Source organism: Symphodus melops (assembly GCF_947650265.1).
Source record: "Symphodus melops genome assembly, chromosome: 2".
Classification (NCBI taxonomy): Eukaryota; Metazoa; Chordata; class Actinopteri; order Labriformes; family Labridae; genus Symphodus; species Symphodus melops.
Genome location: NC_136692.1, coordinates 3530648 through 3545008, shown reverse-complemented (window position 1 = coordinate 3545008; position 14361 = coordinate 3530648). Strand labels below are relative to the sequence as shown.

The 14361-nt window shown below is 44.9% G+C and overlaps 1 protein-coding gene across 8 annotated transcripts in view; it reads right to left on the bottom strand.

Annotated features, from left to right (window-relative positions):
• adgrl3.1 (adhesion G protein-coupled receptor L3.1) overlaps window positions 1-14361 on the bottom strand; it is a 133630-nt gene that overhangs the window by 21240 nt on the left and 98029 nt on the right. For all 8 annotated transcript variants that reach the window (XM_079337861.1, XM_079337863.1, XM_079337864.1 and 5 more), the window contains exons 13-16: window positions 10263-10385; window positions 9913-10118; window positions 8372-8548; window positions 7217-7426 (exon numbers count right to left, since the gene is read on the bottom strand). In XM_079337861.1, coding sequence (XP_079193987.1) covers window positions 7217-7426; window positions 8372-8548; window positions 9913-10118; window positions 10263-10385 — 716 coding nt within the window. The remainder of the gene's footprint in view (window positions 1-7216; window positions 7427-8371; window positions 8549-9912; window positions 10119-10262; window positions 10386-14361) is intronic.

The following is a 14361-nucleotide window of genomic DNA, read 5'->3' as shown; positions in this document are numbered from 1 at the left end:
ACCACACACACACAGGTAAAAAAAGGAAGACGAAAAAAAAAAACATGGCTGCTTATGCAAAGTCATTTAGTTTTCCCGCTGGAATTACTGGCTTAACCGGCAGCGAGCTAAGTGACGCTAAGGATGTTAATGGAGGTCACAAATAGTCACCAGTAATTAACAGGAGAATGGCACGCACACACACACACACACACACACACACACACGCACACACATTCAAACAAAGAAACATGACGCCTCCCACATAAAGACACAAAACAGAAAATTAGCCAGCCTCAATGTCAGAATGCATCCAATCACATGGGTGTTGTCTCTTCATTTGCAGCGAGAATGAGGACGCTCGGCTGAATGACGCTGCTCCGAGGCTCGCTGAATACCGAGGAGATAACGGATGCAGCCCTGAGCGAGTGCCTCAACAACACACACACACACACACACACACACACACACACACACACACACACACACACACACTCTCTGCAATGACTCAAAACAGCTCAGAGACATCCCAGGCCACCTGACAGGAAGACTTTTCAAGAACTGTTATTTTGTATACGACAGCAATACGGTGGCAGTGTGTCCACACGTCAAAGCTCCTTACTCTATATGCTGATTATATTTGGATGACCTTGCCCAGAGGAATTATAGGAGAATGTCTCATCACAGATATTTGACCCACAGGGATTTTGCGGAAGTGCCTCTGTCCAAGTCCTAATCCATGATTGGCGTATTGAATGCAAACCATATGGATTGAGCAGCACTGGCTGACTCGGACGCAGACAATGTCAGCCCTGATGTTTGAGCTAAAGACCGGCACTGAGCATGATCAGGAGAGGAGCTTTGTATTGTTTGGAAAACCTCAATCGTATTTTAATAATTGCTTTACAAACTGTGGCTGAAGGATTCTGAAACATGCTGCAGGAATCATGGAAAGAACTTCTTCTTTCAGTGCATGGAACATTTGCAGCTGTGCTGAAAGTAAACACATGTAGAAAGACGATATTAAAGGAACAACGTATGACATCATCGTACGACCCTGATACCCAGACAGCTGGGGTGTTGTGTGAAATGTAAAGACTGAAAACTCAAATTTGAAAAGAGCACAAAGACGGGAGAGCTGAGAGTTGTGACTGTTTTTGGAAAATGATATGCACACTTTGAATTTGAAATGGACTTGAGCTTGTATATTGGTTTTCTAGTGGTGACGACTCAAAGCACTTTCACACACCGCAGGTCACTCCAACACATTCATACTGTACACTGATGGTAGAGGTTCAGGTTGAGAGACGACAAACTCTACCCAATGAGCCGCAGCCGCCCAGAGTTGACAGTGATAAGTCACAAATGTATCAATTGATGGCAGTTAAAGGAACTGGATTTAAGCCATATGTCCCTCTTTGCATCTTGTCGTTGCTGGAGATCGAACCCTCGGCCCTCCAGTTGAGAGGCGACCGACTTTGCCACAGCTCATTAGCTTTCAAAAAGGTTGTAATGGAAGAACAAACGAGTGGAAAAGTGGTGGAATGCTTAAAAAAGAACAACTGAAGAAAATATCTCCCAGTTAAGAAGAAAAGAAAATCTTTAAATGCAGGAGACAAGGCCAAAAACACATATTACTGGGTGGCCGCGATCTGCAGGCCCTCAGACCCTCACGCTGCTCCACATGAACGAGTCCAACGACTAAACCACATTCTGGACAAACAGCTGCAGCATGGCTCTGTAGTGCCAGCGTTTAAAGATACAATATGTGGATTCGGCTCTCAATCAATACTACAATAACAGAAGGTGACGTGCAGGCCAGCGGGGAATCACGGGAGTTCTTTCTGCTACACACACACACACACACATACACACACACACACACACACACACTGTTGACGTAATAAAGACGAATGGGCCAAACTGACCTGAGGAGGGGAATATGTTTACCTGCAATGCAACCAAGTGTCATTGATATCTTTATCAACAGCACGGCAGCTCCCACTTCCTTATGCAGCCGTCTTCGATGTTACATCCGGGGTTTCCATGGCAACGATAAACATTCTGTCCGTCCCGCCTCGACAAGACACGTCCCATTAAAATTATAAAACTACTAAAATATAATATATAAGATAAGTTTAGTCCATTTTAATCTACTTAGATATTTTAATATAAAGATTCTTGATACAAATTGTTTGTTTAATTGAACTGCTTTGACTCCTGACCTTTGTGTCACATCAAACAAAGGAGACCCTGAACCGTTGAACAGCTGATATCCTACATCGAGGGAGAACTTTCAAAATGACACAAATTAAGTCTCCTCAGATAGAATAGAAAGCCTTTATTGTCATTATGCAAAAATAGTATTTGGCTTCACCTCCAAAAACGCCTGAAAATGTCTTCTTACAAGAAAAAGTGATGCAACAGAGTTGTAAATATGAGGCTATTTTAACTTTATTAGAAACCTGTTGCTGGCATAAAATTCATAATTGTCATATGATTTCCCAAAATCCATGACATTTCTCAGTTTTAGCATTTGACATGTTGTTTTGTTGCTATTTTCAAGCCAATAAGTGGTCTAAACATTATGCAAATCATCACATTTTGTTTTATTGTCCCACTTTTCTTTTTAAGGGAAAAAGGGATTGTACATTTGATCTACTCACTGTGAGTAAAACAGCCTACGGAAAAACCTTGAGCTTGTGAATTGTAATTTACATGCAACAAAGCTCAACCAATCCCCAGAGCTCCTGAACAAGGTACACACATTACTTTGAGTTGTTTAACAAGGTAATGCTTGAGCTCTGAGCTCGCCAATGTGTTTGTTTTTGCCCACAATAGAGTCAGGTAAGGTCTTTTTTCTTTCACAGCTAGCTGCACATTTTTGTTACCCCTCCTCTTGCTCTGCAGTTGTGAGCTGCAGAAAGCTGAGCACAGTTCCACATGAGCAGCAAAAGTCATGCCTCATTAACTGTGAAGGAAAGTCCCAATCTGGTAAGGTTTGTGTAGAGGGAGTAAAAAAAAACAACAGAAAATGACAAATTAGGGTTTGACTAGTGAATTCTCTTTAGCCCTATATGCACCAGCCTTCAGAGCTGCAGAGAGAGAAGGACCACTTTTAGGATCACACGATAAGAGTCAATTTGAAAAAAAAGAAAAAAAAAGAAAATCCACCTTGCTACTCTAAAGAGGGCACTGCTGGTAAAAGAATAGAGGCTTTGAGAGGCTTCACTGTTATTAATAAATGCTACAACCAAAGAGAAGTGGAGCACGCTGAATTCATGAACTCTTTTTTTTTTTTTTTTTGATGCAACGCTGATCCTTAGGACTCAAGAGCATTGAATAGCACTTGATATTCTGATGCAAATATGACATACAGCCAATTCACAGTGACACAGTTACCTTGAATCACTTTTGCTTTGAAGGAGGTATGAGATGACTTTATGGTTAAATATCGTCAACTCCTGCTAGTTGGTACCAGCATTACTAATTAAGAACATTTGCATTAATTCAGGACCATAATGCCGGTCAAATGTAATCCACGTAAGCTGTAATGCAGCGGCCCACCACTAGCTGGGGCTGTAGTTCCATCTCAATCCCTTCATGCTCTACTTCCTGGATGTAAACCAGCGCAATGGATGGATGGTGCGTAGTCTTTATTGGACAGGGCAGCTGAACAGAGACGGGACATGTGGGGATGGGGAGAGTGGGGTCGCATGCAGCAAAGGGCAGACATCGGATTCGAACCCACGACAGCTGCGATAAGGGAGTTTAGCCTCCATTCACGAGATGCGCAAGACAACCACTAGCTTATCAGCGCCCGAGTCTGGCGGTGTTGTGATCTAGAACAAGGAGAGTTTTTTAGCGCAGGGTGTGTCAGGTTGAACGGGCATTCAACCACTTGACTGGTGTGATTCGTAACCAGCACAGGCATGTTGACGTAAACCTGTAAGGAGCGCAGGCTGGAGGTGCTAGCGTTGCTAATGTTAGCGACACTCGGCAACCAGTGTAACGTGGACGCTGTGAGGCAATGTTGAGCCGTGGTTGATAAAATGTTTGGTGAGAGTTTTCCTAACTTTAGACAAGTTGTCTGAAGTTAAATTCTGTCTAATGAACAGGGACGTGAGTCGATAGGAAGATCCCTGCACCGAATGTCGATGTGAAGATGGCCGGAGCCACTGAAGAACTGAAAATCCAAAGTTCCAGTTTTAATTGACATTGTGTAACAATATGTTCTTTACAGGGGACAAAGAAGCGAGAAAGAAGAAAGCAAGTGACACCTCTCTGCAAGTTCTTCCCTGATCAATATTTGCAGCCACTACTGCTACATCACTTTGAAAGTCCTATAACACAGCTAAACACTCCGACTAGCTCTCTGATGAGTCACTTCCTCATTCCTCAATACGCTCCTTCTTTTAGCTCAATGTCACGTTTCTTTAAATGCTCTTCATGTTATGTGTTTTTCATAAATAAACTTCCTTACACAGACCAGGAGCTGCAGCGTTGTTCACCAAACAGGACTGAATGCATTCACGTTTATTTTTCACTCCGTCACTGATGTGTGCACGCTGGGGGTGTTGTCTGAAAACGACATGACAGCAGCTCTTTTAGCAAGCGCAGGTTGAATACCATATTCAGCATCCCGCCTCACGTGGGCTTGATTCGTGAACATTTGATTATTTTAAAACATCCTCCTCACAACCACAGGGATTCCCTGGCAGAAGTGATCGACTGCAGCTACTGTAGCCTGAGGGGGGGAAGACTAACAAAAGGCGAGTGAACACTGAAGAGCAGCATCAATATAACCTCGGCTAAAAACAAAGCTAATGCATGAGCTTGAATACAATATCCAGCCAATAAAGCCGCCAGTGTAATAAGTACGGTGTGCAGTTCTGCTGCAACTGGGAACAGACTACAGAACAACAAAATGAGTTCTTTGGCCTCTACATTGTTATTATATTTAGTTCATCCTGTCATTTAAGCAGAATAAAAACCTCACGTCTTCACGTTTCGTCCTCAGCGATCCTTCCTCATCTCGCCACACACTGAAGCACAATTAATCAAAGGGATGACATCATGGAAAACGGAGTTTTTGCTGAATAAACAACACAACTCAATTTATATGCAACCAATCCCAAGAGCCCGTGAACAAGGTACACACATCACTTTGAGTTGTTTAACAAGGTAATGCTTGAGCTCTGAGTTAGCCAACGAGTTTGTTTTTGCCCACACACACGGCACCGGTTTGTTATTCTTCCTCTTGTCTCAGTTTGGAGCTGCAGAGGGGGAAATGTCACAATACACGGGATAAAGTTGCATAATCTCGGCTGGTTTGGATACATATATGGTTTTCTGCCACCCAGAGAAACGTCTGTTTTTCATTTATCCTGGGAATGCTGCATTCATCAAATCTGCTGGGTTTTTCTTTTTTTAATTCACGTAGCGGCAAATGTGGTCAACTACTGACAGAAAGTTAGTAAACATTTCACAATTCACTCTTCTAAGAGTGTATCGGTCAGTGATCAGCTGTGCCAAGCCTGTGCCAGGACAGACTGGGGGGGGAAAAAAAAAAAAAAAAGGGAAAGCAGCCTCCCACTTTGAAACTTCTGTCATACAGTCCTGCTCTCTAAAAAACCACAGGCATTGATCTTTCCAGAGAGAAAAGTGGACGCAGCTTTGTATACAGATAAGGAATCTTTCTGAGGTGAATCCCTGATTTGTTCGATGTGGATGTGTAGAAGTAAAACTGATTTGACCTGATTTTGTTAATGTTGTTTCTGTTCTGCTGGATTTACGTGTGTAGCTGCTGTGTAAGTTAATTGAGAGACACAAACAGCCGAGTCAGAGTCCTTTAACGTGTCCCATAAGCTTACTGTATGCTCATAAAAGGCAAAGTTTCAGCGAGGACAAAAGACAATGCATCAAACATGGATGTCAGTGCACAACAGCCGAATACTCTAAAAAGGTGGACGCCTCACGCTAAGCGAGGTCCAAGTGTCTGGTGTCACTAATGAAGCCGATGTGGAAGTACAAAAAAACTGCAGTTTCTCGACAGTCCACTAGAGGCTGCCTTCCAAAGCCCCAGAAAAATGTCAAAATGTTTTCAGCAGAAATCAGCATTTACACCCTGATAGTAGAATCGTGTCCTTCATAGGTGAACGCTGTGTGGTGTTTTTCTTACAACTCATCCGACTCTTCACCTTTGTCACTCGATGTTATACAACCTGACAGAAACAGCAGAATCACAGAATCGTAATAATAATAATAATAATAGTAATGCATTTTATTAAAAGGCGCCTTTCAAAACTCTCATCGTCGCCTTAAAAGGAAAGTGTTTATTTATGTGAGAACCACAAACTGGTGGGACCAAATCTAAACTGACCCCCCCCGTCCTTTGTGTGTTTTAATGGCAGAGTGCAGTGGAGCTCTTTGGGATGTTGGCACTGTCTCGTTTGTTTGTTTGCATATGTAATGTCTTGTGTTTTTTAAAGAGTGCTGATCACTGTGACAGTAATCCACAGGCCTATCTGACTGAGACGCTCTCTTCCTGCAGGGTTGATTTCTCTCAGGCACTAAACATCCTTTCATCACACCACACAAGCATGCATGACACTCACATCCACCCGATTCTTCTTTGTGCTTCATCTCTCTGTTTATGTAAATAAATGACTCACTGCATGTGTCTCCTTCTCTTAAACAAACGTTAGCTTATGCGTGTGGGTTTGTCTTCATCACGACCATCAATCGGTTTCGGGGATGTAACGGTGACCTTGATCTTCGGCCAGCATTCCCGCCAGGTAGTGTCGAAGTGCAGGCGAAGGGTTGAGTTGAAGTTGAGTAAATTCCCACAATGCTTTGCTAAGACATTGCAACCAAAACATGGGTTCATGTCGGAGCATTAAAAAAATTTAAAAACTGCTCAATAACGTGAGAAAATGTTGAGCCCAAAACATAACAAATGTCTAAAATGTTACATTATCAGAGGAATAAAATATTTTGCTTGACCCATGATGTAACAACTTGTTACATTTTGTTACGTTATCAATTTTATTGGTAACATTTCAGGTCGTTGTTACATTTTGGGCTCTAACATAAAACTCAAATTTATGGACAGTCTATGACTTTTACCTCGTGACACAGAGCCAGCCGTGCTTGTGTGTTGTCCACCACACACACACACACACACACACACACACACACACACACACACAGAAAGCAAACCCTGCGCCCTTCTTACCGGCTGATCGGTCCTGTTGATCCCGACCAGGAACAGTGACTCAGCGATGAACAGGCTGATACAGAGGTTCTTGTGGATGGTGTTGCGGTCACTCTGCAGTCCACGGAAGAAGCAGAAGGTGAAGATGCAGATAAGGAGGCAGACCAGCGACAGCAGGATCCCCACCCATGTGATTACATCTAGGAGCAGGTCGTGCATGCTCTCTGGCTTCTGTGGAGAGTGGAAGAAAAGATGGAGGCTTCAGCAGGCTATATTTAGCTTTGTTTACCCTCTGATTGTGGAAAACATATGAGTCATACTATTGTAACTTGGGACATACTATAAGAACAGACCCGCCTCTGTTCTGCTGACTTGTGCGAGTCGGGGCTGTGTGTCGCTGAGCGTTCAGGGCCACAGCGTCACGCCGTGTTGCACAGGTGTGCTGGCTCTATCCATCAGTGTCCTGCAACCTGGCAGCCAGAGCAATGTTCAACACAGCACTGCTGTGATGGATCTACTGCTCAAACCCCCACACTGTGCTCACAAAGAGCTGGCGAGCTAGCTCTGACCATGACCCCTTTGGAAGTAACACACAATCTCTGGCCCGGAGGGAGAGACTGGGTGTCACAGCATATCTCCAGTTACAAGAGCTGATTTGTGAGGAGAAACGAAGTCTTAACGAAACAAAAGAGGGAGACAAAAAGTACTTATCCCACACACATAGTGGGACAATGAGGCTTTTATCCACTGCAGACAGTGGCTCAAGGATATCAAAATAAATGAGCCACCTTCACTTTCTGAGCAGTCAAATATCATCTTTGCACAAAAGAGGGCCAGCAGCTTTTATCTCTCATGTGGTGCTTTATAACATCCACAGACTGCATCGCTGATATTCAAAAATGCATATTTCTTTTGTCAGCCCAATGTCATCATCTGGCTTGACGAATCAATTGTAAAAATTATCCCTGCCAAGTGTGATTATTCACTGCAGGAGAGTCTGGAGATTTGAAATCTATTTTCCAGATGTTGTGGTCGGCTTCTCTTCCTGCCGTCCACAGCTTTTTTTTTTTAGAAAGCGTCATCCGGCCTCGCCAGCCGCTGCGAATAAAACCGCAAACAACGAATCCTGTAATCCCACTCCCGCTCGTCCAGGAAGAAGCAGAATTAAACGCCTACCTTGACCTCCACGTGGGCCATGAGCACGGCGAAGCTGGTGAGGTGTGTGCAGGAGCAGCTGGTGTGTGTGCGATTGGTAGCCAGGAGACGACAATCCTGCGTGGACCAGATTCCTGTCATGGTGCGTTTGGAGTAACTCCAGAACGAACAGTTGGGATTGAAGTTCTCTTCCGAATGCTAGGGGCAAGGGAGGAGGAAGAGAGAGAGAGAGAGAGTGAGTGAGAGAGGAACCACAAATAAAGAAAGAGAGGTGATGGAGCAGGAAAGAGAGAGCACAGATACTTAGTCATGGGGAGGTGGGAGGTAGATACACGGAGCGTCGGGAGAGCCAAAAAAGAGGTGAGAAAAATGGTGGGAGGAGGTGGTGGAGGAAAAGGATGGAGAGGAAGAAACAAGGAGAGGGAGTCAAGCACACACAACAACAAGACAACAAACAGAAGGGACAGGATGCAGCAACAAATAAACAGAGAGCCATGGCAGGAGGTGGCGGCGGCGGTGGCGGCGGCGTGTCCACGCTTCTTGTGTGAGATTGTGGAGTGTAGGAGAGCTGCTTGTGTTGTGTAAACTGATGAGCCTGTGTGTGTTGGGTTTGTATGGTCACTCACAGAATGAGCAAGTGAGACAGTGAGGATCCGTTTTTTTTTTTTTCGGCCCGCAGGCTGGATCACCAACTGGATCAACATTTGTGTGTCGAATGAGCAAAATAAAAGAGTGGCGTCGAGCACCACGATGTGGAGTTATTGTTGTTGAGTCATTCTTCTGTAATATGGACGAGGACATCGGGCGCCTACTTTCAACACGTTCACAGTTTAACCTTGTGTTGGCGTGCACAATCAGCCGCGTCACATATTTGTCCACATACTTGGCTGTGCACGCTGCGTGATACCGGAGGATACCTCTAGGGGGCACACCGCAGAGTTGGCATGCAGCTATCGGCTGTGCATCAACATCAGTTTAATCTTGATATCAATGCACACTTTGATACCATCGATAGCACGTAAGTGAACACTTCAGCGGCCATGTTTATGTTTAGGATGAAAACATGTCACATGGAACCACGGACAGATTTATTTTAATGTTATTTTTAAGGTTTATTTTTACGCCATCATTTAGTCACAGGACAGAGTCAGAAATCAGAGAGAGAGAGAGCGGTGAGCGACATGCGGGAAAGGAGCCACAGGTCGGACCTGAAACCTGGCCGCCCACTCGGAGGACCCGAGGCCCTGTACGAGGGGCGCAGGCATCAAGCACAAGGCCACCGGCGCCCCCACACACTCTGATTTCTAACACTATTTTTATCAGGAGGTAACACAGTCCAGCAGAATTTAGTATTTCCAGCTTTGGCTACACACACGACCCGTGTTCACCAGCTGAATTAATTTCAGTTTCTTTTAATTTCCATGGGATTTGCTGCATGAGGAGAAGATGTAATAACAGCAGCGTTGACCTTTGACCTTTCATTAGTAGCCCGTTATCTCAGAGCACAAGTGATTCTTCCTTGCTTGGTGGAAGGAAGTCGTCGCCTTCACGCCCCCTCTTACCTGCAGGTGTTTGACAGTGAAGACCACGGGCTCCGACAGGTACACCTTATTGCTCTCTTTGTTAATGGATGCGGTGATGACGGGCGAGTTGACGATCACAGAGTAATTAGGGTAGACGGCCTCGCTGCTCAGTCGGACGCTGGCGTTCTCTGTGGACAGGTAGGAACCCAAGTGCCTGTACAGGACAAAGGCCATCCTGATCTCACCTGGAAGGAGACACACGGGAGCAGGGAGATGGGTGCGCTGGATAATTGCTGGCTTAAACAATGATGACAGAAATAGACAGAGAGAGAGAGAGAGAGAGAGAGAGAGAGAGAGAGAGAGAGAGAGAGAGAGAGAGATTTCTCTACCGTTCCTGCCGTGCTGCTTCAGAGTGCTGGCTGACAGCTGGATGGAGTTTCCGTGTAGTTCTGACTGAGGGAATGTCAAGTCGGCCAGGTTCCCATCCGTGCTGAGCCTGGCCACTTCCAGCTCTGAAACACACACACACACAAACACGCAAACACACACACACACACACACACACACACACGCACAGCCTAATGTCAAGTCTTTGCACAGCCCGTTGCATCAGGTTTGTTTTGCAGCCTCTTGTAATAACCGTGTTTTCTCAGTAAGTGCTTTGCAGCTGAACACGGCCATGAATCCTGCAGCAGTTTTTCAGCTTCTCTCTTAACAAAGAAAATGAAAAAGCTGACACGCATCAAAGTGAAATAACTTGGATTTTTTTTTTTTTACACTGAAGAAAAGGCAAACCATGTCTCCAGGCAACCGGTCCGGCACATTGAGGTAGATAATCCGCTCTCTGTTGTATTGTGGGAATCTAATTTTCACCATCCAGGTTCGTTAGCTCATCCCCGATTACGGCCGTGTAATGTGTTAGATAAAGTTTCTAATTAAGGACTAATTATACCTTTGGTGTATCGCTATCTTGTGCTTCCGAGCGATTCGGTGATTTAGACACTGCTTTCATGGAGAAAACAGCTCCCTGATCAAACAAACAACACAAGGACATGCTCAGATGGAAATGAGTGCGGAGGAGGACGAGGAGAGGGTGAAAGGAAAGGAATTTGAGGAGGTCGAGGAGAAGTGTTTGTCGGAATAGGTCAAATGAAAAAAAGAGGAAATCGGATGGATGGGAGACGGGAAACACGGAGACCTGTTGAGAGGAACGGGCCAGAGTGGCGATGGAAGACGATGTTCTCGGGAAGAGTACAATAGATAGGGCACAAAGGCGGGAGATAGTGAGGTCTGGAGGAGGAAATGGAGGCAGAGTGAGGCCAGCAGACATAAACACAGACACTGATAATATGCAAATACTGGCATAAGGGAAGAAAAACACTGGTTAAGTGTTCCTGACTTGCACCAGAGCCAAAATAAACGACCAAGCTGTGCATGCACACAAATATGAGACATGGTCCCACCCACACTCAGGCACATACATGAACGCTCGCATCCACACCCCCACACACACACACACACACACACACACACGCACAGCAGCGGCGGGGTATCAAAACACGCTGAGTCTAATCTAATTAAAGCATCCTTGTCATGACAATCCTCCTCCTAAGAAACACACTTGTTCATTATCGTTATCACGCGCGCTCGCTGTGTTATCCCTTTCAAATCGCTGTTTTGCTTCTATTAATAACGCTGTTTGTTCATCTGTCTGATTCACAGCCCAACACACAAGCTAAGACAATAATAGCACCTGCGGTAGCTGCAGCCGCTTCTTTAAGATTTTATTTTATTTTTTTTAAATATGCGTCACTCGTAATTTATTCCGATCACTCTCTTTCCTCTGAAGGACAACAGGGGGTCTTAAAAAGTGCAATGAAGAAAGTGGAGAGGGAGGAGACGGAGAGAAAGGATAGAAGAAGGAGAGGATAAAAAGAGAGAGAGAGAGAGAGAGAGAGAGAGAGAGATGAGAGGCGGTATAGGGCCCGTTATGAATAAAAGGAAGAGATAATCATGGTGGATCTGCCCACTGGATTAGCTGGGAGGGAAGATTAACGGCACAGAAAGAAGAGGAATTCAGAGACCAAAAAAAAAAAAAAAAAATCCACAAAAAGATAATTTCCCGTTTTAAGTTCTTCAGAAACGTGGTAGCCTATCTCTCTCTCTCTCTCTCTCTCTCTCTCTCGCTGTTTATGTAACCGTATTTATGAAGTGCTTAAAGAGGGAAAGAAGAAGAAGAAGAATTTGACAAGATGTGAGTTTTAATTGATGTGAGGTGAACGTGTGTGGGATGCCGGTTGCAGGGAATCTTCTTCTTTTTTTCCCCCCGCTTCAACTCAAGTGAGAATAAGGCGAGTCATGTTGTGCTGACTGACTTTGTGGAACCTGTCTCTACTGTCTGTGATAAGGGGCGAAGTCTGAAACGTTATCGCTGCGTTGTGCGGCTTAAATAACTGTGATTTCATTGCCCGCTGATGTGAAAGTGAGCAAAAGAAACCCCTTAGAGTATAATTTGACATTCCACCACCGCCGTCATCATCCACCCCTCAAGCATGCACTCATCCAGTCTTCTTCTTCCCCTGCTCCTCCTCCTCCACGACTTTTTCATCTCTGACTTTATAAAGTGAATCCTGGGGAGACGTCGTGTGCAGGAAACGCTCAAATATCAAATGAAAAGGGGAGTAAACAGGAGGATAATCAAAGGAAACATTAGTGAGTGCAACGCGCTGGTCCGGGCGCATATGAAACGACGGCTCACAGATGTATCATCGTCTAAAGGCATGAAAAGAAAAGTGCCGTCCCCCCCCCCTCTCTTTCTCTCCAGTGTTTCTGCCTCATTCCACGGCCCAATGATGAGGGGATCAGTGCGAGAAGATGAGAGGAGAGATGATGGAAGGAGGAGGAAGTGGGGAGACGAGAGGAAAGTGATGTGCACAACGCCATAATAACTAGCTTTGTTCTGCTTTGTCAATTCCGCCTACAAGTGGAGGGAGAGGGGAGAGAGAGAGAGAGAGAGAGAGAGAGAGAGAGAGAGAAAAAGACAGAAGCAAAATACGGGAGAAATAAATAAATAATAAAAAATGATGGTTTCTGTGCAAGCCATTCAGCCCTGCCTTTAGACGCCTGAACGCCTCGTTTTTTCCCTGCAGTTTGTTGGAGGTGAGGAAACGGTCTCTGTGGATTTTGACCCGTCGGAGGCTCTCTCTCACAACAACCTGCACCTCTTCATCACGACCTCTCTTTGACAGCTTTACAAGCCAGATATACATAATGGAGCAGGCAGGCCTAAAAGCTGTAAAAGCTGTGAATACATCGACTCTATGGCACACGGCCTGTTGGAGTTTGAAATCTTTTCTGGTTTCATTCAGACGTTTGTCCAGCCACACACGGCTGTGATATTTTCAACACATGAATAAATGTCTTCACTTCCTGATTATTAGCTTTAAAGCTCCTCTGAGGAAACTCCGGCTTGTGTTGATATTGGCGACCCCTGTGGACGAACCGTTACGTCTCGACTCGGCTGTGTTTTCGTTCGGGCCCTGATTCCCCATGAAGCTTTTTCCACGTTATGCTGTAGAACTCGAAATCTCCTGGGAGCTTTTTTAAAGGTCTCGGTCTCGTCTCGGAAATGAAAGCGTTTTAACTCGGTCTTGTCTCAGTCCCAGACTGGGCTGACTCCGGATTATAAGTCAAGACAGGTCAAGACCATGAGTGACGGGCTGTTTTTTCACGCCAGATTAGAAGAAAAATATCACAGTCTTCCTCAAAGAAAGAATAACTTTAATTCTAGTTTATTTTTTATATCACCCAGTTATGGATGCGACGTTGCTGGTGATATGTAAACAAGTTGATGCTGTTGATGTCAGTGATGCTGACGGTCTTGGTCTTGACTTGGACCACTTCCTGAGCACTGCCGAGGTGCCCCTGAGCAAGGCACCGAACCCAAAAACTGCTCTGGAGCGCTGGCTGTGGGCAGCCCCCCCTCACTCTGAGACCCCTCCATGAATGCACGTCACGAGGATCCTGTTTGTGCACGAGTGTGTGTGTCATGTGTGTGTTCATGTCCATTCAGACAGAGTGTAAACTGAATTTCCTCTCGTGGGATTAAAAAAGTATAAATTATTATTCATATACAAAAACGCTAACAAGGCCTTTCTGTCAGGATGCAGGTCAGAACTTTGTCTTCCTCCTCCCCCGGGGAGCAGCTCTTTCACACATTGAATTAAGAGTGTATATCGTCATGACGACGGTCTTACATGCTTTGCTTGGTCATAAAGAGGCATCGATATTGATGTCACTCTGTTTAACCGCCAGTTAAAAAACTCCTCACAGGAGCTTTAAGGTCTTTAACAGTGGGAGTGATTGTTGTTGTGTTAAGTACGGTGAGAAGATAAGACGGCGCGCTGCAGGGTGCCTCTTAGTCCAAGTTTGGTGAAATGACTCAAAACATCCTAAAAAACAAGCAGGAGCATAATGAGTGAATTCAAT